The sequence below is a fragment of the Saccopteryx bilineata genome, chromosome 3, assembly GCF_036850765.1.
Source record: "Saccopteryx bilineata isolate mSacBil1 chromosome 3, mSacBil1_pri_phased_curated, whole genome shotgun sequence".
NCBI classification, from domain to species: Eukaryota; Metazoa; Chordata; class Mammalia; order Chiroptera; family Emballonuridae; genus Saccopteryx; species Saccopteryx bilineata.
This window is the reverse complement of record NC_089492.1, coordinates 130,796,202-130,821,522: the sequence shown is the minus strand read 5'-3', so window position 1 is coordinate 130,821,522 and position 25,321 is coordinate 130,796,202. Positions and strand designations below refer to the sequence as shown.

Below are 25,321 nucleotides of genomic sequence, written 5' to 3'. Positions count from 1 at the left end.
TAACTTAATAACTTTTTGATCTGGGGGCTAGGGATATTGTAGGAAATCAGGCGTAAACCTAGGAAGCACACTCCTTGGTTTCATGTGACCAATGTTTTCTACGATCATAAAAATATAAAGCTGGTATTGACTTTCAACTTTTAGAATCAACTTAAGGGATAAAACACAAAAGGAAAGTTTACAGAAGAGAATATGAGCATTCTCAGCTTTGACGATGTAAAGATCAAAGTGGATCAGTCAGCGATGGAAGGGGTTGGAGAGGAGAACAGTGGTGGGAAGGAAGGGGCGCAAGCCCAGCCTTCCACGATGGAGAATGAGGGAATGGCAAAAGTCAGTGAGAGAAGAGCTTTGGTTATATCATCTGAACGGGCAAAGGAAACCCTATTCCCAGCCTTTGAGTGTTTAAAAACAACTCTCAAAGACTGGGAATTGGGGAAGAGCAGGAGGAATAGAATAAGTAAGCTAAATCCTTATCAAAAGATAATGCCTTAGGTCAGTAAATCAAAATATAAAAGTCTAGCATATTTGTTAATGACATGAAGAAAACTACCAGAACCACTAAAATCAAGCAGACATAAGGGTGTATGTATCCAGAGGGAGGCTGAAGTGAGGAAGGGTGAGGTGGGGGGGGGGGTGCTTTGCCCTTTATATTATGTGAGTTTTTAATGAATTACATGTTTGCTTGTTTGTTTTTATTCAGTGAGAGGAAGAGAGGCAGAGAGACTTCCACATACACCCGGACAAGGATCCACCCTTCAAGCCCCTACCAGGCGTTGCTCTGTTGTTACTCAGCAACCAAGCTCTTTTAGTGCCTGAGGCAGAGGCCATGGAGCCATCCTCAGTGCCCAGGGCAACTCGCTACAATTGACCCTTGGCTGCAGGAGTAGAAGAGAGAGCGAGAGAGTGAGAACGAGAGAGAGAGGGAGAGAGAGAGACAGAGAGACAGAGACAGAGACAGAGAGAAGCCAGAGGGGGAGGAGTGGAGAAGCAGATGGGCACATCTCCTGTGTGCCTTGAGCAGAAATTGAACCTGGGACTTCCACACACCAGACTGATGCTCTACCACTGAGCAAACCGGCCAGAAAATTACATGTTATTTTAATACCAGTTTTAAATGGGAGTAGGAGGTAGAGGGAATGAATTCATTGTGCCATACGTAACCTGCCCCTGCCCTTCCTGCTTTCCCTGTTGTTCTCTGGAAACTGCTGTCTCTGAAGAGACACAGAAAAGGTGACAGGGTAGCCAGTGGTGTGGAAGGGCAGTTGGACAGGGAGGTGAGGTCCAGTGCTTGGCCTGGGAAGGGCCCCCTGAAACAGGAGCAAGTGGCTAAGGACTCTAGGTGGACAGAAGGTCTGAGAGTACCCAGAAGTCCCCAGTGGAGTTGGGGGCCTTCCCTTCCCAGCCCAGTGGCAGTGCAACAATCTGCCACATACTTTTAGGAGCTAAGACTTTCTTCAGAGTTCAGCTCTTATCCCTACCATCCCTGCTGGGTGACTCAGTGTCTTCATATCAAAAAATGTCAGCAATGGCTACCATGCCACATAGATGACATTTCCTACTCTAATATACGCCAAGCCCTTGGAATGCATCATAGCTCACTCATGCCTATGAGGCAAGTGCTATCCTTATTTCCAGTTAACAGATGACGAAACCCAGGGTCCAAGATATGACATGCTTCTTCCCCCAGATAACATAGCCAGCAAAGGCTGAGCCAGGATTCGAGCCTAGGTCAAGCCTAAGCTCTTAACCATTCTTTTCTCTGCTGCCTGGGAACTGGGTCCACCTGCGGTACTTCGTTCACTTCCCCATCTTTCTGCAGGTCCGGGCCCTAGTAGCTGACTTTTCCATTGTCTTCTCCATCCTGTTGTTCTGTGGAATTGATGCCTGTTTCGGGCTGGAAACACCCAAGCTGCACGTGCCCAGTGTCATCAAGGTTTGCTCCGGGCATTAGCTCCACTGCACACCAGCTGTGGATCCTTTACCCTCTGCACTGATCCAACTGTCACATCCTCTCAGCCAAGTGACCCTGTGGGTTCTCTGCATGCTCCACCCTTCCTGTGGAGAAGAGCCTCCAGGGGATGGGCCTTTGAGATGGCGGGCTGGGGCCACATTCACAATGAAACCCCACTGGGTAGCCACAGCGTGGAGGGGGTGCTGGGCTCGAGCTGAAGTCCCTTAAGGGTTCCCAGGGCCACCTGGGTTCTGTGGGAAATGATCCCTTAGAACAGTGATTCTCAAAGTGTGTCCCCGACCAGCACCAAGAGAACCACTACTTCACAAATTCCCCCTTAGTCCAGAGTTTGGGGCATTTGCTTGTAGTCCTGCTACACCGGGCGGGGTGGTCAGGTTCTAGAACTGGCCCTTCCTGCCTTTGAGGGCTTGACCTTTGCAATATTACTTTAGGGTGCTCCTAGGGAGCTTAAACACACCTCATGAAACTGGTGTTGGCCTTGAAAATTAAAGTACCTCTTTCTCTAAGTAAAATGAAAGATAAACTTCAGCTCCGCTCCTGCAAAGACAATCCCTTATTCTCAACATGCAAGTCTGACTTTATGTTCGGTGTTTTCCAGATGATTCTATAATGCTCCCCAGACAGGTGGCTCCCAAGAGATGCAGGAGCAACAGGCACTGGGCCCATCAAATTCTTTATTCTTGCCCTTGGGCCGCCTGTCAGCTCCTTTCTAGTTTGCGTTCGGTGGTGACCTCGAGCTCCCTCCCAATGCCCTCTTGACTGCGCACCTCACTGTTTCTTAACCCATCCCAGGCAGCTGCCACAAATGGTCCCTTTAGTCCTGCAGAGGCGGGGTCCTTCCCAGATCTGTCTGTCTCAGGGTCTCTTTCCCCTAAAGTTGCAGGTGCTAATGTCTTTAAGGGAAAAGATTGCACTTGGAAAGTGCCCCAGGTGGAGGAACGGCAGGAAGGTGGGGAGAGGGTGGCCTTGGGTGGCAAGTGCACTGGGACAAGGGAGAGAGGAAAGGACCCTCTGTGTTTGCTCCACTCAGCCCACACGGCCAGACCGAGGCTGGTTCGTGGCCCCCTTTGGGAAGAACCCGTGGTGGGTGTACCTGGCGAGCATCCTGCCCGCTCTGCTGGTGACCATCCTGATATTCATGGACCAGCAGATCACGGCCGTCATCGTCAACCGGAAGGAAAACAAGCTGAGGGTAAGGCTGGTGCTAGGAGCAGGGAGGGGCACTGGCTCTTTCTTCCCACAAGATCAGAAGGAATGGAGGGGGCCGATGATGCATTTGTCAAAATTCTGGGTCATTTGTGAAGCAAAATATGAAACCAGAAGTCTGGAGTTCTGGTGTGTGGGGAGAAATGTGACCTCCAGCTGCAATAAGGCCACCAGGGCAAGGTGACTTGATCTAAAGACCAGGACCAAGTCCACAGGGAACCTTGCTTCTCCCAAGCAGGCCCTCCAGCTGTATCTCACCTGACAGTGAACTTGGGAGTCCGAACAGAGCGTAATGGAGATTTTGACCCAGAACCATGAGACAGAGGAGCTTCCTTAGCTCTCCTGGTCCCTGCAACTCCCCACCCCACCTCCGGGTCTGAAGAGAGTCAGGCTACCCTCTCCCTCATCCCAATCTGGACCACCCGAGGTTTGGTAGGGCTTATTCCAGCCAGGGCCCCCATTCAGGAGCTGCAGAGATATTGTGACCACTGGTAGGAACTCTTCTACCCAAGCCCAGGGCCTCTCCAAGTCTGATCACCCCTCTTCACCGTCCTCTGTGTCCCTTCCCTGGCTCATGAAACCCTGAGGTTCGTGAGGCCTGAGCACTTCAAGATGGAAGTCCCTTCAAAGTTCCCTCTAGATCAGAGGTAGTCAACCTTTTTATACCTACTGTCCACTTTTGAATCTCTGTTAGTAGTAAAAGTTTCTAACTGTCCACAGGTTCCACAGTAATGGTGATTTATAAAGTAGGGAAGTAACTTTTACTTTATAAAATTTATAAAGCAGAGTTACAGCAAGTTAAAGCATATAATAATAATTACTTACCAAGTACTTTATGTTGGGTTTTCACTAAGTTTGCCAGAATAAATCTTTAAAAAACAACTTACTATAGTTAAATCTATCTTTTTATTTATACTTTGGTTGCTCCGCTACCACCCACCATGAAAGCTGGAACGCCCGCTAGTGGGCGGTAGGGACCAGGTTAACTACCACTGCTCTAGAATAGATGGTCAAGGGAAGCCCTTGAACTATGTTCCACAAAATGATCACTTTGGGGAGATTTCTGTCTAACCCACCCCACCCCAAACAGATGGTCAGCATCAGGCTCCTAGCAGCTTTTCCTCTCCTGCCGCCCCTGCAGAAGGCTGCTGGCTACCACCTGGACCTGTTCTGGGTGGGCATCCTTATGGCCCTGTGCTCCTTCATGGGCCTCCCCTGGTACGTGGCTGCCACAGTCATCTCCATTGCCCACATCGACAGCCTCAAGATGGAAACGGAGACCAGTGCCCCAGGGGAGCAGCCTCAGTTCCTGGGGGTCAGGTAGGTAGGGTTCCAGGCCGGGGGACCACCTGAGCAGGAGAGATCAGATTAGGGAAGGGGGAGCAGGTTTTTCTTACCATCAAGGTATTTGGGCAAAAAGGAGACCTGCTCTGACCGCCCAGGGGCCACATAGATAGGAGTGATATTTCTAAAGGGAGGGAGAGGAAGACGGAAATCCAGCTCTAAGTGGTGCTTTTTTTCTTAAGAGATTCCAAACAGTATGCCGCTGTGGCCCAAACACACACTCTCAGCTCTCACCTTGATAGGCCACTCAGGAACTCCACAGGCCACTTCTGACCTGTCCCTTTGTCTCCTCTTTAAAATGCCCTGCTGCCACTGTCCTCCAAAGCCCTCCTGTGGGTTTGGGTCCTGCTCAATCTCTACTCCTCCAGAAAACCTCCCAGGATTGCTCCCACTACTGATCTGTATGGTACATGGCCGATCACCTCTGTTCCTCGCATGCCCAATGTCAGGTCCCTGATCTGTTTCGGACAGAAAAGCATCCCTTCCACTGCTTAGGGTCTCCGGAGTGAGCTTATGCCAGACACTGGCACTCTCAGAAGTGGCTGTCCTAAGACAGCCTCAGGAGACCTGACTTGCACAGCCAGCTCTGAGCGAGACTTCTCTGGTCAGGACAGGGTCCCCTCCAAGACCCTTGAGCCCCAGACAGCTGGGCCTGAGCGTCTGCCCCAACACCTCCAGCTCCCACCTGCATTGTCTCTAGACCTGGGCACATAAGAAAACACTCCTGCTCTCCCACCCCTCACACCGCTCTGCCAGCAGCCAGGCCTCTTCCCCCAAATCCTCATTAGTCATCCTGGCAAATGTAGGATCTTATTATAGTAAAAGGGCAGGGATAATAAGCACTCTAGATCCCATTTTATCCTCACAACAACCCCCAGGTGGGGGCCATTATGTCTCTTCTACTGAGGTGAAGACCTTCAGGGCCTGATGCCACACAACTAGTAAGTGTCAGAGTCAACCTAAGTCTGTCTGGCTCATGTACCCCCAGTATTAGTCGCTGCACGGGACAGCCTCCCAAACATCCCTACAAAATGCCCTTGCTTCTGTTGGGGCTTCCTCTTCTCTTGTGTGCTGGTCAGCTGGGCCCTGGGTAGTGGGCTTACTCTCTGGAATGGCGGACAAGGCAGAGGCCAGAACCTTGGACGTAACGTTGAGGTGCCCATAGAGGGCCGGAGGGCAGGCACGGCATGGAGCATCTCCCAGTCTGCCTGACCGCGTGCTCTTCTCTGCCAGGGAACAGAGAGTGACTGGCACCATCGTCTTCATCCTGACCGGGATCTCCGTCTTCCTGGCTCCTGTCCTGAAGGTGAGGCTCTGTACCCTCCCCCAGAGCCCTGTCTGCCTGAGAAACCACTGACCTGATGCCTCAGAGAGGAGGGAAGGGTCCCCAAATGACCCTTCCTTGCTATTAGGCCAAAGAGATGTGTCATCAGCAGCACTGTTTCTGGAATATTGTATCATTTTTTATCAGCAGTGAGCAGTCCTCAGGGCCTTCTCCACCCCTCCCAGGGGCCACCTGCACCTTCCTGTAAAACACTCCTCCCTTGGAAAGTTCTACCAAGTGCCACCCTTGCTTAGATCAGGAGCCTCCCGAGCTGGCTGTCTCCACATTGTTGTGTTTCCGGCTTGGCTCTCTAGAGCCTCCTTGCTCACCATTTGCTGAAGTTTGAAACTTGCAGAGGAAGGCTTCTGTGTTCTTGGGACCCATTTTCTGCTTTTCTGTTTTGCAAGTCTTGGGCACAGAAGTGCCTTTTCTCCCCACACGGTCTGAAGCTCCTCTCGCTCATGTCCCTGCAAACCAGCTGAAAGCTCTGAAGTCAAATAGGAATCCCTTCAGAGTGTGTGTCCTCAGAAAGGTCTCTCTCTGCTCAGGTTTCTCCCTCTCTCCGTTCCAGCCATTCACCTGCCGTACTTGGCTTCCATAACAAAACACCACAGATGGGGTGGCTTCAACAACAGACACTCATGTTCTCACAGTCCTGGAGGCTAGAAGTCCAAGAGAAAGGTGTTGGCAGGGTTGGTTTCTTCTAAGGCCTCTATCCTTGGCTTGCAGATGCTACCTTCTCCCTGTGTCCTCACATGCTTGTGTCCTAACCCAGTGGTCGGCAAACTCATTAGTCAACAGAGCCAAATGTCAACAGTACAATGATTGAAATTTCTTTTGAGAGCCAAATTTTTTAAAGTTAAACTATATAGGTAGGTACATTGTTATTAACTTAATTAGGGTACTCCTAATCTGGCCTTTGCGCCCGCGCGTGGTATTTTGTGGAAGAGCCACACTCAAGGAGCCAAAGAGCCGCATGTGGCTCGTGAGCCGAGGTTTGCTGACTACTGTCCTAACCCATTCCTCTTATGAGGACAACAGTCATATTGGATTAGGTTCTACCCATTTGACCGCATTTTACCTTAGTTATCTGTTTAAAGAACCTATCTCTGCCTGACCAGGTGGTGGCACAGTGGATAGAGCATCGGACTGGGGCGTGGAGGACCCAGGTTTGAAAACCTGAGGTCGTCAGCTTGAGCACGGGCTCATCTGGTTTGAGCAAGGCTCACCAGCTTGAGCCCAAGGTCGCTGGCTTGAGGAAGGGGTCACTAGGTCTGCTGTAGCCACCCCAGTCAAGGCACATATGAGAAAGCAGTCAGTGAGCAACTGAGGTGCCGCAACCAAAGAGTTGATGCTTCTCATCTCTCTCCTTTCCTGTCTGTCTGTCTCTATCTGTCTCTCTCTTTGTTTCTGTCACAAAAAAAAGGAAAGAAAAAGAAAAAAAAGAACCTATCTTCAAAGGCATTCATATTCTGAGGTACTGGGCATTAGAACTTTAACATATGAATTTGGAGGGACACTAGTCGGCCCATGACACCAATCAATGGCCCTTGAATTAATCTCAGTTGGAGTTGCCCTAATCTTTTGCACATATTACCCCCCTTTGAATATCTCAGAACAACTCATCCTGGGGTGACCTTATAAAAAACAAAAACTAAAAAACCATGATATTAACTGATACATTTACAATGGAAAATATTTCTAAGCTTGAGAACTGGTGGGGCACACCCAAACAGCAGGTGGAATATTTCTTTAAAGGATGTTTTCGTTGTGCCAAAAACATTACATACAGGTGGGCAGGCATTTTGTTTATCTAAATATCTTAAGTGGCCAGGGAATATTTAATTTTGTAGAGAGGGTTTCAAAGAATTACTGTGCTTGTTAATCCTGAAACTGTTTAACAAGACAAGTATTTGCATAAAAGCTCAAATCTAAGAACATCCTACTTTAGGGGCCTGGAGTTCCCGCAAATGTTTTGCAGATGGCAGTGTTCACATCTCCGTGAGAGAGCCCAGGTGACCTGAGGCACGCCACCCTGGCTGGCTGTCAGTTGTGCTCAGGAATTTAGTCTTTTTTTTTTTTTTTTTTTTTGTATTTTTCTGAAGCTGGAAACGGGGAGAGACAGACTCCCGCATGCGCCCGATGGGGATCCACCCGGCACGCCCACCAGGGGCGATGCTCTGCCCACCAGGGGGCGATGCTTTGCCCCTCCGGGGGGTCGCTCTGCTGCGACCAGAGCCACTCTAGCGCCTGGGGCAGAGGCCAAGGAGCCATCCCCAGCGCCTGGGCCATCCTTGCTCCAATGGAGCCTTGGCTGCGGGAGGGGAAGAGAGAGACAGAGAGGAAGGGGGGGGTGGAGAAGCAAATGGGCGCTTCTCCTATGTGCCCTGGCCGGGAATCGAACCCGGGTCCCCCGCACGCCAGGCCGACGCTCTACCGCTGAGCCAACCAGCCAGGGCTGGAATTTAGTCTTTTAACTGCAGCTCTTACTCATATTTGAATAAAACTCAAAGCAGTTAGAAAATCCCTCCTTTTGTTCCATTTATAATGTGGCCATTCTCTTGTGGATGCACTTATTATGAGTATAGTAAGTAGTAAATTATAGTAAATTTTTGTTTTGGCACTAATATTGTCTATCTTCTGAATATTCTATAAATAGCAGGTCCACAGAGAATACTTAAAATGATTAAAAGGAAATTAGTTCTATGCATACGATTTGACATTATCAAAGTCTTTCATGGTCATGCTTAATGATGTGTAGTCACATCTCTCATTTTGGGGTGATATGTAATAGTTTGCTAATTTAAGCAGTAATAGAAACTCATTTCTTGGCTCAAATGTTGTAACTTTTTAAATCAGTGTACTGTATTTTTGTACTAACTTATGTACCTTATAAAAATAAATGGGTTCTATTAGTAGGGTAAGATGCCAGATATGGGGAGATGTTCATTATTACTCTGGCTATTTTGGAAAAGTTTCCATGGGCCCAGAGGTGGATTTAATGGCAGGCACATCAGGTGCACGCTGTGGGCCCCGACTTCTGAAGGGCCCCACAAAACCCCAACTTTACACTTTTTTCTAATGACACCAAGTTTGGTTTCATATGTGCAATTTTAACATTAATAGTACATAATTATTTTTTATTTATTTAAACATATGGTTAACATTTATTTTTGTTTTCCCTGTCTCTCTCGCTTTTTTAAGGGGCCCGATATTTTCTTCTGCACCCGGGGCCTCAACCGACCTTAGTCTGCCTCTGCATGGACCCCATAGCTCCAAACACTCGGCTATTATTGTTTTTTGCATTTCATCACAACAGGATTTGAAAAGTCTTGTCCATGTTCTTTTGGGATAAGATCAGAAAAAAATATAATATTTTACTCAACCACCAAATAATCTGGCAAACAAACTAAAAATAAGTCTGAAGGCTTTGCTAGAAATAAATAATAGAGATTTATTCAAGGGTCTTAGAGTTTGCAGTCGGAACACAGCCAGGCAAAAACCTAGAGGAGAGGTGTTCCAAAGAAGAAAGGAAGGTTAAAAGTTCTTATAGTAAACAGCACATTCTTGGGCATTATCAGTCCTGCATTCTTAGCCCTAGGATTGGTCCAGGACAGTTATCAGACAGATGTCAGGCTGTCAAGATGATGGATGCCAGGAGGTCTGGAAGGTCGGTGCTGGGAGGTCTGGTCACGTCCCTGCGATCTGGATAACAGATGTCAAGTGGTTATACATGCCAGTCTCTCAGGGAGTAGTCAGGTGGCCTGGATACATGAGTCCTTCAGGAGGTAATTAGAGGGTTACCTGGAGGCCCAGATGTATATCCAGGCATTGATGCAGGACTGGAAAGTTAAAAAAAATTAAGTTCCCAGGCTAGTTAGAATGGACTCTGTCATCAGGCCTCAACCTTCATAATGTTAATACATATAGCAGCTTGGTTAAAATGACTGCATTTTATATATTCCTTACCTTCATTCTTTCATCGATCTATTTGCTAAATTTTATAGCAAAGAAGACCCATCTAGATTTTCTTGATCATAAGATTTAGAGTTCTGATTTGATTATATCAAAGCATATACTTTTATATATATTTATAAAGATGGGCTTTCAGGGGGAGTGAACAACTTGACACACGCTTCTTCAGAGACTGATTCTATCAGACTGCTCTGGAGAAAGAGGATCTTTGAGGCACCATTTCCCCATCACAACCCAACAACTATCCTGTTCAAGTACTTTCTATCATAACCAAGCAAAATAAAATTACTTCTAATTTTGCCTGACCAGGCGGTGGCGCAGTGGATAGAGCATTGGACTGGGGTGCAGAGGACCCAGGTTCGAGGCCCCGAGGTCACCAGCTTGAGCGCGGGCTCATCTGGTTTGAGCAAGAAGCCCACTAGCTTGAGCCCAAGGTCGCTGGCTCCAGCAAGGGGTTACTCGATCTGCTGAAGGCCCACGGTCAAGGCACATATGAGAAAGCAATCAATGAACAACTAAGGTGTTGCAATGCACAATGAAAAACTAATGATTGATGCTTCTCATCTCTCTCTGTTCCTGTCTGTCTGTCCCTGTCTATCCCTCTCTCTCTCTCTGAAAAAAAAATTACTTCTAATTTTAAAAAAGCCTTCAAAATTGTTAGTTTAGTGGATAAAAGTGTTATTATTAGCTGATGCCAGTATTAAATACTAGATTGATTTCAGGTCAAAGAATAGATATTTTGTATAACCAGTTCAAGAAAAATATAACTTAATCCAGATCTGACAGCTTAGATTTAATCCCAGCACTTATTTCCAATAAAGATTTTTTTTTCTATAAAGCTTGTTTAACTTTTTGTATCTGTAAGTTTGCCCAGGTCCTCCAAATTAGGCAGAGCTGAGTACTAGACTCGTAGACAACCTAGCCTAGAGAGCTATCTATACATGACCATACTTTAATTGAAATCTTTCATTCTTGCGTATATTGCCAACAGAGATGTCCCCTGATGCTCCAAATTTTAGAGGGTGCAAATTGGATCCAGTTACTAGTGTTTCTTTTCATGTTTCTATATTACCATATTTTTTGCTCCATAAGATGCATTTTTTTTCTCCCAAAAGTGGAGGGGAAAATGCCCGTGTGTCTTATGGAGCGAAAAATATGGTATTTTATTAAATATTTTAATACACCATTTGGTTCAGAATATTTTTTTTCTTGTTTTCTTCCTTAAAACCCTAGGTGTGTCTTATGGTCAGATGTGCGTCTTATAAAGCAAAAAATACAGTAGTTATTAAACTATACCTGTCTTTGTACTGATTCCTCCAGTAGAGTTAGTTCTGTTCCAGGACTTCTCAAATTGTAACGTCTATTAAAATCATCTGGAATCATGTTAATGGAAGATACTGATTGAGTAGGTCTGGAGGGGACCCAAAATTCTGCATTTTTAACAAGCTCACGGGTGGTGCCGGTGATACTGAACCAAGACCACACTTTGAACAGCAAGGAATGAAATCGCCATCTCTCTCTGTCTCTCTATCTCTCTGTCTCTCCCTTCCTCTCTCTCTCTCAGTGGGCAGTGGTACTGATTTAGACACAGTGATGTCTATTGTTAGAGGACCAGTCATAATCTTCCGTCTTTCCATCGCCAATTTGCAAATCTTTGGTTATCTTGCCAAATGAGGGCGCTGGGGGATGAAGCGGCCATTTATCTGATGGGAAGCAGAAATGATTTATGCAGTCAGCATTTTACCAGTCCATCCCAAACCCTGAAGTTTTTTGTTTGTTTGACTTTTGCTTCCACTTTGCCACAGCTCTTCAGAAATGTGGGTTTCTCTATCCTGTTTCAGAGGAACTGCTGGCCATGTCAGAAACTTCCCCTCTGAACCCCATGTTGTTTTCATGATCTCATCCTCAAATTCTCTCGGAAGGCTGTGAGGGGCTTATGTTTGTGGGACTGTGATCACTGTTAATTGCTTTAAGAGCTGGTATAAAGCTGACATTTAGAGGTACCTTTCTGCCCCTTTACTGTGTCATTGGTCTTGGAAAAGGCCCTTTCCCTGGGGATAGGAAGATTTGTGATGATTCATCTAGAATTCTGGATCACAGCCCCATCACTGGTGGGAATGTGATATCATGGACCTTTGGGAATTGCTGGGAAAGCTGCTTGAGCCTGCAAATAACAGGACTGGAGACAATGGCCTAGGCTTGGTAGTCAGGCACAGGTAACTACATATTATCTAAGACAGCTCAGTTCTCCATTAGAGTGGTTTCTGCACTCATTAGGGCAAAAGGAAGTTTTAAGGCTTCTTAAATTGTTATTATAGATATTACAGACTATAGCTGTCTTATTATTATTATTATTATTATTATTATTATTATTACTAAGTGAGAGGTGAGAGGCAGGGAGGCAGAGATAGACTCCTGCATGCAACCCAACCAGGATCCAATTGGCAAGCCCCCTATGGGGCAATGCTCTGCCCATTGCTCAGCAACTGAGCCTTCTCAACGCCTAAGGCGAGGCCATGGAGCCATCCTCAGCTCCTGGGGCCAACTTGCTTCAACTGAGCCATGGCAGTGGGAGGTGAAGAGAGAGAAGGGAAAAGGGAAGGGATGGAGAAGCAGGTGGTCACTTCTCCTGTGTGCCCTGACTGGGAATAGAACCCCAGACTTCCACATGCAGTGGACCGATGCTCTACTACAGAGCCAGTTGGCCGGGCCCTTTTTTATTTAAGATTTTATTTTTTCTCAATTGCTCCCACTTTGAGAACAGTTAGTACAGTGTTGCTCATTTACATGTTTACCCGGTTTCATAATCCGACCATAGTCTCCTAAACCGTGTGCGAGTGGAACGGTGCTGCACCCGCGTTTCCTGTCCCTGTTCCAATGTCTTAGATTGAGATTTACAGCATGTGGGTCCAAAACCTGCTTTATGTTTTAAAATTTTTTAAAATTTTTTATTTATTTTAAAAGAGAGGTATTTACTTGGTTAGATTGATTGACATTCTGAAACGGTGCTTTATAGTTGGGCATAGGACTTTAGTTCGCCCACGTGTTCCAACTCATCAGCCGCGGGATTGAGACAGAGCTGTCTGGTTCACTATGTGAGCAGCAGGTGCTGAGAAAGACAAAGAGAAAAGATACAGAAACACAGCTGAGAGAAACAGTGAAGAAATACACCTCAAAAGGCTTCTAAAGAGTCATAATCATGATTATAGAACACTATCAATGCCATGATCCTACTTTTGAGAAAGCTATCTACCTGTAAGCATATCGGAAGAAAGGATACCCGGCAAATCATTAGTAGTTAGTTGACATAAGTGGTGGCTGGTGTATACATTCTGGTTTGTTCCTTTTTTTTTTTTTACAGAGACAGAGAGTGAGTCAGAGAGAGGGATAGACAGGGACAGACAGACAGGAACGGAGAGAGATGAGAAGCATCAATCATTAGTTTTTCATTGCGCGTTGCAACACCTTAGTTGTTCATTGATTACTTTCTCATACGTGTCTTGACCACGGGCCTTTAGCAGACCGAGTAACCCCTTCCTGGAGCCAGCGACCTTGGGCTCAAGCTAGTGGGCTTCTTACTCAAACCAGATGAGCCCGTGCTCAAGCTGGTGACCTTGGGGCCTTGAACCTGGGTCCTCTGCATCCCAGTCCGACGCTCTATCCACTGCACCACCGCCTGGTCAGGCCCATTTTTCATATGATTGTGTGTGCTGCGTGAGTTTTGTTAATCAGCAGGTACTCCCAGCTGATGTAGGTCAGCTCACTAAAGGTACATAGCTCCCTACAAGCTGAGCAATGCAGCTTTGGGGGCCCTTCAACAGGGCCTGGAGGTGGGAAGAGACAGACAATATTTGACAGGGGGCTTTCTATGGAGCTTTCCTATGTTCCAGAAGCTATGCCTGCCTGACCTGTGGTGGTGCAGTAGATCAAGCGTTGACCTGGAACGCTGAGGTCCCCAGTTCAAAACCCTGGGCTTGCCCGGTCAAGGCACATATGGGAGTTAATGTTTCCTGCTCCTCTCCCCCCTTCTCTCTCTCTCTATCTCTCCTGTGTCTCTCTTCTCTAAAATGAATAAATAGGCCCTGACCGGTTGGCTCAGCGGTAGAGCGTCGGCCTGGCGTGCGGGGGACCTGGGTTCGATTCCCGGCCAGGGCACATAGGAGAAGCGCCCATTTGCTTCTCCACCCCTCCCCCTCTCCTTCCTCTCTGTCTCTCTCTTCCCCTCCCGCAGCCAAGGCCCCATTGGAGCAAAGATGGCCCAGGTGCTGGGGATGGCTCCTTGGCCTCTGCCCCAGGCGCTAGAGTGGCTCTGGTCGCAGCAGAGCGACGCCCCGGAGGGGCAGAGCATCGCCCCCTGGTGGGCAGAGCGTCGCCCCTGGTGGGCGTGCCGGGTGGATCCCGGTCGGGCGCATGCGGGAGTCTGTCTGACTGTCTCTCCCCATTTCCAGCTTCAGAAAAATACAAAAATAAAATAAAATAAAATTAATAAATAAAAATAAAATAAGTAAGTAAAAGTAAAAAATAAAAACAGAAGCTATGCCTTCAGATTACTTGACTTCCGCAGGGTGGGAAGCGGGTGGGGGGGGCAGTCTGGGAGAGCAGCTGCATGATGGGCTGGCTGCCCCAGGTAGAGAAAGTAGCAGAGAGCCCCGGAGACTGTCTCCCTCCCCATAGACACTCGGGCTCCAGATCTGCTCCCAGGCCCTCAGTTTCCCCAAACACCCTGCTCCTTCACCGCCCGGGGAAAGCTGAGGCAGGCCAGGGCTGCCTCTGTGCCATGGCAGACACTCTCATACTGAACAGGGCGGCCAACAGCTTGCCATAGGCAGAGGCTCAGCCCAAAGCTCCGCTTCCTTCTCTCATTTCAGTACATCCCCATGCCGGTGCTGTACGGGGTCTTCCTCTACATGGGCGTGGCCTCTCTGAATGGCATCCAGGTAAGACCCTCCCCTTGGGGTCAGCTCTCTAAGTCTGATCCCAAGTGCTTGCTTTCCTAGATCAATGAAACAATAATATATAGTAATAATAAGACTACCATTTACTATGTACCAGGTAAAATAACTGTGCCAGGCACTTTATAGGTGTTACATAATTAAATCTGTATAAGCAGGTCTTCTATTTCATAGATGAGGAAACCGAGGCTCAGAATTCAAAACCCAATGAGTTGGCTCCAATGAATATTTCACTACATCTCTTACTTCTCTAAGGCAACTCTGGCAGAAGAACACATTTTGTTTCATTTTTTATTTACCACGATACACCAGAGTGTTTTGAATTATTTGTGTGGAATATAAGCTGTATTTTCTTTGACTGTTGACAGTGTTCTTCTGTGGCCAGCTCCAGGGCTGCAGCCCTCACCCAGGGCCCAAGCTCCCTCCCCTAAGATTTTACCAAATGTCCTCTTATACCTCCAGTTCTCTTTCTGTGCATCCTTAATGCATGATCAGGACTTGACCTCTATGAGGTCCCACTGTGGCACCCCTTCCCCTCAAGTCCCCAGCAGGGCCACCAGGTTCCCCTCTGCTGACTGAGCCTCATGCTGTCTTCCCCAGTTCTGGGAACGCTGCAAGCTCTTTCTGATGCCGGCCAAGCACCAGCCAGACCACACCTTCCTGCGGCATGTGCCCCTGCGACGGATCCACCTCTTTACCCTGGTACAGATACTCTGCCTGGCGGTGCTCTGGATCCTTAAGTCCACAATGGCCGCCATCATCTTCCCGGTCATGGTAAGGCAGGGCTGGCTCCCCCTCCTATTGGATGGATCCATCCTGGATGAGTGTCCACGGTGGGTCCACCCTTGCTTTCTCCTCCCGGGTGGCCTGCTTCTCTCAACAGGCAAGCACAGAATAAGATTGGGGTGGTGAATCCAGGCCCGGTGGGATGGGGGAGGTGGACAGGAGGGCAGTGTGGTGGTTGGCCCCTGCCATGACAAGTCGCACTCCCACCTCCACCCAGGTCAAGTGGCAAAGCTCAGCAGAATGCAAAAGCCACCCAACTTCCCCACTCTGGGGCAGGAAGGAGAAGCAGGTCAAAGGCAACAAGGAGAGGAAGGCCCCCACTGCTGCAACTCTACTTCTTATAAAAAAAGAAGTAGATCTTTTTTTCTAAGTCTGAATCTTTCTACCATTCAAACTTACTGAATTTGAAAAGATAAGTGGGGGGTGGGGAGGGCTAGAATCAGAGATCAAGAACTTCAAAGTCCAACGTCATTAACATGACATTTGGGGGAAGTACATGGAATTCTGTAACCATTCTAGCAAATTAAACCAAAAACATGTTGCATCAGGCTCTTACTAGATAACCTCACCAGAGGTCCCTACTGGTGGCTGTTAGTGTGAGCTAACACTCAGGGGAAGCCCTAAGTGGGCCCCAAAGCCTACAGGGCTGGAGTTGGGGCCAAAGTGATGACACAGAGGTAGGATTTGAAATGTACCCTCCAGGAAGGCTCTATGTAAGTGGTTTTGGACCCGGTCTTCTCATGAGGGTTCCCAGCATACAGCAGTGTGTGTAACAGCCCAACAGGTGATTTGATACAAGCTCAAGTTTGAGGGTCAACGGTAGTTCTCCGATCCATGGTCTCCTCCTGGCCCCCCAACTCAGCCATCGCAGGCTCTGATTGTCTGGATCACTGGGAGGCATTGTCATCCGACTCAGGAAAGCCAGACAGAATCCAAGATGGTGAAAAATGGTTTGTCGGAGCTTTGAGATGGCTCCAACACTCAGACCAGAAAAAGTGCTTGAACATGGCTAAAGGAGAAAAAACCATGCCCAAGTTTGAAAACTAGAGCTTGCCATTTTCTCTGAATTCTCACTGCAGATCCTAGGCCTTATCATCGTCCGAAGGCTGCTGGACTTCATCTTCTCCCAGCACGATCTGGCCTGGATCGACAATATCCTCCCAGAGAAGGAGAAAAAGGAGATGGAAAAGAAGAAAAAGAGAAGGAAAGGGGCCCAGGAGGACAGTGATGAGGAGGTGGGGAGGATGTGAGGCCTGGGCCCAGGGCAGAGAGCAGGAGGCCCCCCTCCATCCAGGGCCAGGGGTGAGGTGGCTTACAGTGGCCTGCAGTGACCCAGTCCAGGATGAGCTGAGGCTTCTGCTTATCTTGGTCTGGGTTGTTGAGAACTTGTCTGTTTATGTGAATATCCTCAGGGTGGGCCAGAGTGAAAGAGCCCCCCACCCTGGGAAAGTTGATTGGCCAAGCCCACTCTTTCCCATTCCTGTGGGCTCTTGAGGCCATTACCAACAGCAGTGCAGTCCCCTGAGGGAACAGGGCAGAGCCTGGCTCCCTCGTGGAATGGAGCAGGCTGGGGGGCGGGGTCTGATGGGAGCTCTCTACTAGACTGGACTCCTGGACAAATGGGAGGACTGGGGACAAGGTTTGCTTGGTCCTGCCCCTAGAGTGTCAGGGAAGGAGGTGGGGGAAGAGGCTTGTGCCCTCACTGAAAGGAGGGTGGTTGCATTCCCCAGATGCCTACAACCACTTGGTTTCCCTCCCTTTCCCCAGATCTCCTCCCCAGCCCACCCCCAACCCCAAACACTCAGGGAGTCAACAGACAAGAAGCCAGTCCAGAACTTTTAGTAAACCACAGAATGTTAGGCAGAAAGATTGTCTGGCTCATGAGCTCATTACAGATAATGAAACTGTCTCCCAAAAGGGAAGTGATTCACCCAAGATGGACATATAGCTAAATGTCCTAGAGGGTATTTCTTACCATTCCTGACTTTGACTCTGATCATTTCCAGTATACGAAGCTGCCTGTGACATCTCCTACCTTGCCTGGCTCCCATTCTCCCAATTTGACCCAAACCATACCCCTGCTTCATCCTTGAATTGTTTTCCTGGTGATCTTGCTTTTGCAGATCAAAACTGGCCTTAGGCAAATCTTTGCTGACAGATTGGTGGTGATTAAACCATCTTCAGATGGTAGTGAGAGACCAAATACTGGTCCTTAGTTAGTCCTCTTTCAGGAAGGAAAGAGGCTCGTCTTTCATTTACGTTTTTCACTGATGGTTTAGAAATAGATGATTTGTAGATAGGTTTTGAGAACAAAGAAACTGAGTGCCTTTTAAATATAATTATTCTTTCAGCGATTCATTCAATAAATATTTGAGTAGCCACTGTGTGACCAGAACTATTCCAAGGTTGGGAAAAAAATATGTCTGGATTATACAATACAGTCAATGGAAAAATGAGATTCAATTTCCACAATTCATTTTACATATATCCTTACACAGCTGTCTCCTGAGGTTCACCCCCGAGTGACTGGATACCGTGACAGTTGAAACTGTTCTGAGTAATGTTCCTGGAAGAGTTCTATCCTGTCCAGGACAGCGGACTAACTGCATGAGGCCCTGTCAGTGGGCCCAAGAGTATTTATTTGTAGTAGCCCTGTTTAGCCTGGATGTGAAGATGGTAGTTTGCATACTGTGGTTGTATTTTCCATTTGGGCAAGAAAGCCAGGACTGTTGTATTGGTGGTGTTTATCGGCTTTTCCCACTGTTTCTCTCCAGCCCCAGTTCCCTCCTCCCTCAGTTATAAAGATTCCTAACTTTATAAAGTGTCCAAACAGATCCCCAAAATGGTATCCACTGCATTGCCAGTAAGTAAAACACATGGTGTCTCTCCCTTCCTTACTATTAACCTTCTACCTCTTCTTTAAGGAACTTCTATCTTTAATTCAGGAGATCTAATGGTCTTAGATGCTCGAGGACCCCTGTGCTAGGCAGAGCTGATGGAATTGGGTCACAAGGATTGGGACTCCAGCCAGATGGAAACCCCAAATCAACCCTGCAGACTCCAGTGATAAATCTTCACTTTAGGCAAAACCTCTCATGCCTTCCTCCCCCCTGGTGCCCCCAGAGGCCTCCAGAAGCACATGGCTCCACCTGGCTCTCTCTCTTGCATTGTTTTAGACCACATGATCCAAACTCAACCCGCTGAGCCTCCCATGCTTCCCACTGAAGCTTCCCATTGGTTGTTGAGATGACTGAGCTCAAATCCAAGCGGAGCTATCCCTTAGAGAAACAGGTAGCATCACATTTAGATTATAAATTAGTCAGAAGACCAGTGATTCTGTACAAACCACAAGAATCTTCTACCTATTGAATGGGAGGCTGCCCGGGACAGATGAGGCACTGTTTATGAAGATCCTGGGGGATTGTTGCTGCCTTTCCCCCTCCCAGCCTCAGCTCCCTGTGGGTAGACAGTCCTGTCATTAAGACAACACAGCTTGAGATCCAGACCCAACCTGAGTCCAGACCCCATTGCTCCCAATATAGAACTTGCCACTTTCCTCCAAGACCCAGATCAGGGATCCTGCCAGTCCCCTCAAGGGTCCTGGAAGGGCTTCCCATCACTCTCTCCCTCAAAGATACCTCTTCAAGTTTCCTCCCTTCCTATTTGTATAATTCTCTCACCCTTTCTCACTCTCCCCTCCCCATACTTCCCACCTGCCTAACCTGGGAGAGCCTTCCAGATGAAAGAATAACTAGCCTACGCATCCCTGTGAGGGCCCTGTACTACTCCTGTGTGGTGTTGGCCATGGGGCTAGAGAATAGAAAGAAGAAATGGGTGAGGAAAGCACTGGAAAAAGAGGATGTCCTCCAGTGTAGTCTTCACACCTGCTCCCCGTCTGACATTTTAATTTTCATGCCAGGAAAAAGATCTTCCAGTTGGAGTTACTCGTTCTGATTCTTCCTTCAGTGACTCAGAACTTGATCGAAGGTAACAGCCATGAAGTGTACTCCTGGGTGCTGGATAAGAAACTGACCAATTGGCCAGGAAGGTTGAGAGACAAGGACCTCCCTGACTAGCCAGTGTCTCGGTAAAAGGCCTTTGTGGTCCACCGTGGAGAGAAAGGCAAACAGGCCTGATTACTGAGTGTCCAGTAACAAATCTGTCCTTTTATTGACATATAAATGTGATTATAACACACAGAGGTATTCAGTTTTTAAAAAGGTAATTATTGTAAAATATTAGGTAAATGAAAATTAAAAGTAAATACTGAGGCCCTGGCCGGTTGGCTCAGTGGTAGAGCATCGGCCTGGCGTGCGGGGGACCCAGGTTCGATTCCCGGCCAGGGCACGGCACACAGGAGAAGCGCTCATTTGCTTCTCCACGCCCCCCCTCCTTCCTCTCTGTCTCTCTCTTCCCCTCCCGCAGCCAAGGCTCCATTGGAGCAAAGATGGCCCGGGCACTGGGGATGGCTCCTTGGCCTCTGCCCCAGGCGCTAGAGTGGCTCTGGTCATGGCAGAGCGATGCCCCGGAGGGGCAGAGCATCGCCCCCTGGTGGGCAGAGCATCACCCCCTGGTGGGCGTGCCGGGTGGATCCCGGTCCGGCGCATGCGGGAGTCTGTCTGACTGTCTCTCCCCGTTTCCAGCTTCAGAAAAATACAAAAAAAAAAAAAGTAATTACTGAAAAATAGAAAACGTAAGTGAAAACTAGATACGACTTAAGTATATAACATGGTGGGGCAAAATTAGGTGTACAGTTGTATGTGAAACACAGAGTTTATTCTTGTATTATTATTTATTAATTATTGTGTTATTGTCCATACAAAAAACGGTAAACCTACTTTTGCCCCACCCTGTATTATTTAAAGCCAAGACAAAGGAACTCTTAAGTGTCAAAACATTAGGTAACCTAATTCTGTGGAATAAATAACAGCATGGTTATTAGCAACGGTCAGAAAGAGTATCAAGGAGAGCTAACTAAATATCAAAGATTAGGAGATAAGAACAGTCCAGAAAGGATTAAAGACCTGGTTTCCAGAAGTCCCATGTCAACAATGTGACCTATTCTAAATGAGAAGCGACCCATGCAGAGAGTGAGACTACTTGATGGTTGAAAAGAGTCAAAATGGGAAAGCTATTCCGAGGCAGAAAAGCCTGCCTCAGTTGTTACTAGGGAAGATGGTAGAGGCAGTCCTAACCTTACACTGCGCCCTACACCAGACAGAAATGACTCCGAACTTGGTCAGTCAGACAGTAAAAGCACAGGCTATCCAAAGTCTAGAGGCACACAAACCTCCACTTACAGCACTCTCGAGAGAGATTTTAGGAGACATGCACGGGAACTTCAGTTATAAGTCAGAGCTGTTATCACAAGCCAGGATGAGAAGAAACTTACCAAGATAAGCCTCCCTAAGCAGTGGGCCCAAGCCTGCTGTAGCCCAGGGCTGTCACATGTCCAAGTTCCATCTCTACCTGCCTTCTCAACCACCTCCCCAGCCAAGGCTCTTACATCCTGAAAGTCACTGACCTTCATATATAAATGTGTTAGGAGAAAAGCAGTCTGTCTATCCCGATTTATTTTTCTTTTAAAATAATCTATCCTAGGCCCTGGCCAGTTGGCTCAGTGGTAGAGCGTCGGCCTGGCCTACAGAAGTCCTGGGTTTGATTTCCGGCCAGGGCACACAGGAGAAGCGCCCATCTGCTTCTCCACCCCTCCCCCTCTCCTTCCTCTATGTCTCTCTCTTCCCCTCCCGCAGCCAAGTATCCATTGGAGCAAAGATGGCCCGGGTGCTGAGGATTGCTCCATGGCCTCTGCCTCAGGTGCTAGAGTGGCTCTGGTCGCGGCAGAGCGACGCCCCAGATGGGCAGAGCATCGCCCCCTGGTGGGCATGCTGGGTGGATCCCGGTCAGGCGCATGCAGGAGTCTGCCTCCGTTTCCAGCTTCAGAAAAATACAAAAAAAAAAAAAAATCTATCCTATATTGAATCTCTAATTGCCCCAATTTCACTCAGTGGAGAGAGAATTTGGACCAAAATAGGGCATTTCAAAATCCCTGTTAAGCCTGACCAGGCGGTGGCACAGTAGATAGAGCATTGGACTGGGATGTGGAAGGACCCAGGTTCAAGACCCCGAGGTCGCCAGCTCAGCTTAAGCGCGGACTCATCTGGCTTGAGAAAAAAAAAAAAAAAAAGCTCACCAGCTTGGACCCAGGGCCACTGGCTCCAGCAAGGGGTTACTCAGTTTGCTGAAGGCCCGCGGTCAAGGCACATATGAGAAAGCAATCAATGAACAACTAAGAAGTCGCAACGCGCAACGAAAAACTAATGATTGATGCTTCTCATCTCTCAGTCTCTGACTCTCTGTCTCTGTAAAATAAATAAATAAATAAATAAATAAATAAATAAATAAATAACAAAAAAAAAACTATTAAATGATACAAAGCATGAGACAAGGTCAGAAATGTAGCAAATTCGGTAACTGGCAGCAGCACTTCCCACTACACTAGTGTTTTACCAAAGCTGTGAAAGCAGGTGGAAGCAGAGACCACTGAATAGCAGGACTCCGTTTTAGTGAAGAAAAAGCCTCAGCAACATGATCCAGTTTAACAAAGGTTAAGCACCATGATCTACCAGGCAGGATGCTTAATCCCTGGGAATGCATAAAGAAGGCATGTGAACAAAGACACTCAGCACCTTGTGCCAAGAACAACAGAGCACGCATAAGAGAAAGAACAGCAGTCTAATCTGGAGAGCCTAGGAATGATAAACAGGAGCCCACTAAATAGAGTAAAGAGCGAGAAAAGGGCATTTCAGCCCATGAGAACAGACAGGGAATACCGTTTGAAAACAAACACACACACACACAAATGGGCAAAGAACGCTGGGATAGATGGAGCAAACTACAAGTAGACAGGTGTGTAAGCATAGGAGCTCGCCAGGTTAAGGAATTTGGATCTTGTTTCAAACAGTGGGAAACCACCGAAAAATTAAGCAGAGAAATCACACAGATTTGTGAGCCAGAAAGTTCACTTTGGCAGCAAAGTGAAGAATAGGTTGAAACAGGGCAAGGCCTGTAATGACTACAGATAAAGGCCAAGCAGAGGATACAGCTAGTTCCCCTGATAATAAGATTTCATAATCAAAGACAGAATTCCTTGCAGGAGAGCTCTGCTAGGGAATAGCACAAGAAACACCAAACACTAGATAAATCATCCCTCCTTCCTTTTTCTCATTCAGCATCACCTTGCACTTCAAAATCTCCTGTCCAGCTTCACCTGCTTTCAACTACTCACAGAGCCCAGTGTTCATGGTGCCACAGGTGAAGATAGAGATGGAGTCAGACTGTGACTTCACCGACATGGACATATATGGACGAGAAGCTGCCGGCGAGACAACCCTCTAGGACACAGTGTCCCCAGACAAGGCAGAGGGAGGGCATGGTTTAGTCTTCATTGTGAGGGTCTTCAACCCTGAACTTCTCTGAGCCCCTTTCCTTATTTACCAGAGTCATTATGCCGCTTGATAGAAAACTGGAGATCTGTTGATACAAAGTACTACTTAGCTGCGAAACTCTCCACTTCACTCTGCAGTTACTAAATAACAAAAGCTAAACGTTGCACCTTATTTTAAAATGCAGTCCAGCAGAGAAATTATAACATTTCTTTTGAAAAAAAAAATAATAATAATGCTTACCTCCCAAAATAGTAGTTAAGGTAAAGGGGTAATATAGTCTCTTTTTACTTGATAATCAGTTGAGAATTTTTTTAAAGGTTAAGTTTTAAAGTGTCTAAATGACTTTGAAAGAACTCTTAAAATACCCATACTTTAACAGAACAAGGATGAAAAATTCACCTTGCAATTTTACATATTAAGACATGCTTTCTTTCCTCTCCATCTCATTCCATTTGCTAAGGATCATATGAAAAGTTTGAGCCACCTGCACTATGGGCCTTGCTTGCTCTAGCACAGGAGTGTGACTAGGGCTTTCCCAGATTGAAAAGCAATTCCAAAAGTCTGCTAATGATAGAAACAACACATTTGAGTGGATGTTTTTAAAAATAAAAGTTCTTATTAGAGGAGAATCTCAAACCACACTAAATCAACAAAATGATTATTTGAATTAGTATACCTGGCTTTTTATACCCAGGATCAAATTTCTGGGCATGTAAGTTTTGCATGTTTTCAATGGCCTGATTCCCATTCACGTGAACACTGCATGTTAGGCAGAGCTGATGTCAAATTTTGGAAGAACATAATTTTGTAATATTAGACTAGTACTTTAAAGGAATGATTGGAAGCCAGCTGGGTAAATTAAAACCTATTATTAATGAAGCAAACCCTTTCCTCATGAAACAAAATCAGTCTTTAGTTTTAATCCACATTTAACAAACACCAACCATATTTATTTAGCAACTACTATGTGCCTAATAGCTACAATGCGTCTGACATTTACCTTCTCTAAAAGAACTATAGATTTGAATCTTGAGTAAATCATGTTGGTTGGTTAGAATTACTGCATTTACTCAAGATGACAAATGCAGGTGCTTTTACGTATTTTTTTCTGTATGTCTTCCTATTTTTTAAAGAGAAATGACACTAGATCTTTAATAACTTTAGTAGGACAGTTAAATGTCTCTGTAACTCAGTGTCTGGTCCACAGAAAGCTCTTGTTTATTAAATTAATTCTGAGTCCCCTTCCAAGGGATACTGCCAAGAGGAAAAGCTCCAAACCTCCACCACGTCTGACAGCAGAATTACGTAGCTGCCTCCTAATCCAGAACCATCACCTGAGTTTAAGTGTAAATTCTTCATCTTCATCTGTACCTATGTTGGGAGACCTAATAATCTACCCTTGACATTTCACTTTTAAAACTTGGCTGATTCTCAATAGCACTTTGTCCAAATTAAACTGTAGACATTTAAGCTAAAACACTACGTCATTTTTTTTGTAAATTGATAACTGTAATTTCCACCTTATGTCACTTATATTTTGTATATATGTGAACATTTTAATTTTGATAGCTTTTAACAGGCTGACATATTGTTCCTTCTCTGTGCAGTAGTTTTCTCCACTTGTAACTGCAGTTCAATAAAATGTAATCCTGTCTGCTCATCTTGCTCCATGTTTAATAATTTAGGTAAGTCAGCAGGCAGGGCTTATGGACACCAGCTACACACCTCACTGACAAAAACATCTCCAGCAAACTATCACCTCTTTTCATCTCCAGAAAATTATCAAAAGTATAAAGGCAGCTGGCAGAGGAACGGGGGGAATAGGTCAACTCCCCCTTGTTCTTTCTGTCTGGCTCCCGCTGCCTGGAGCAGGAGCTGCATCTGCCTGCATGAGAGCCGAAGTACCCAGGCCTGGTGGAGAACGCAGAGGGCCTCTTCTAGCCTCGAAATGTGCAGAGCCAATACCTTCCAATCTGTCAAATCAAACACGCCAATTTAAAAAAAATTTACACACATACACACACACATACACACACACATACACACACACAACAAATTTGGGAAGCATGTCAAGTCCCTTGTAAACTGAACATGTAAACTGAATAACTGAATGTATGGTTTAGAAAACACCCGCAACCAGACTAACCATGTAAACGAATCTTACAAGTTAAACTCCTGGCTTTGCACAGCCTGTTGGGATTTAAGACTAAATGGACTAGGTTGGTTTCTCCGCAGCTCTTGAAACTAATTTGTTTAAGGCACAAGAGTGGGTGTTACCAAATACAGAAATAGTTAGATCGATTACATCCAATGA

The 25,321-nt window shown here is 46.7% G+C and overlaps 1 protein-coding gene across 3 annotated transcripts in view; it reads left to right on the top strand.

Annotated features, from left to right (window-relative positions):
* Window positions 1-24,667, top strand: part of SLC4A5 (solute carrier family 4 member 5) — a 109,048-nt gene extending 84,381 nt beyond the window's left edge. For 2 of the 3 annotated variants that reach the window (XM_066267421.1, XM_066267422.1), the window contains 10 exons: window positions 1,820-1,933; window positions 3,003-3,164; window positions 4,320-4,498; window positions 5,756-5,828; window positions 14,690-14,758; window positions 15,374-15,547; window positions 16,639-16,794; window positions 18,334-18,422; window positions 19,479-19,546; window positions 22,792-22,974. In XM_066267421.1, coding sequence (XP_066123518.1) covers window positions 1,820-1,933; window positions 3,003-3,164; window positions 4,320-4,498; window positions 5,756-5,828; window positions 14,690-14,758; window positions 15,374-15,547; window positions 16,639-16,794; window positions 18,334-18,422; window positions 19,479-19,546; window positions 22,792-22,877 — 1,170 coding nt within the window. In that variant the 3' untranslated portion in view covers window positions 22,878-22,974. Of the gene's footprint in view, window positions 1-1,819; window positions 1,934-3,002; window positions 3,165-4,319; window positions 4,499-5,755; window positions 5,829-14,689; window positions 14,759-15,373; window positions 15,548-16,638; window positions 16,795-18,333; window positions 18,423-19,478; window positions 19,547-22,791 lie in introns of all 3 variants that reach the window. The other variant, XM_066267420.1, reaches the window with a different exon arrangement.
* Window positions 24,668-25,321: the final 654 nt, after the last annotated feature.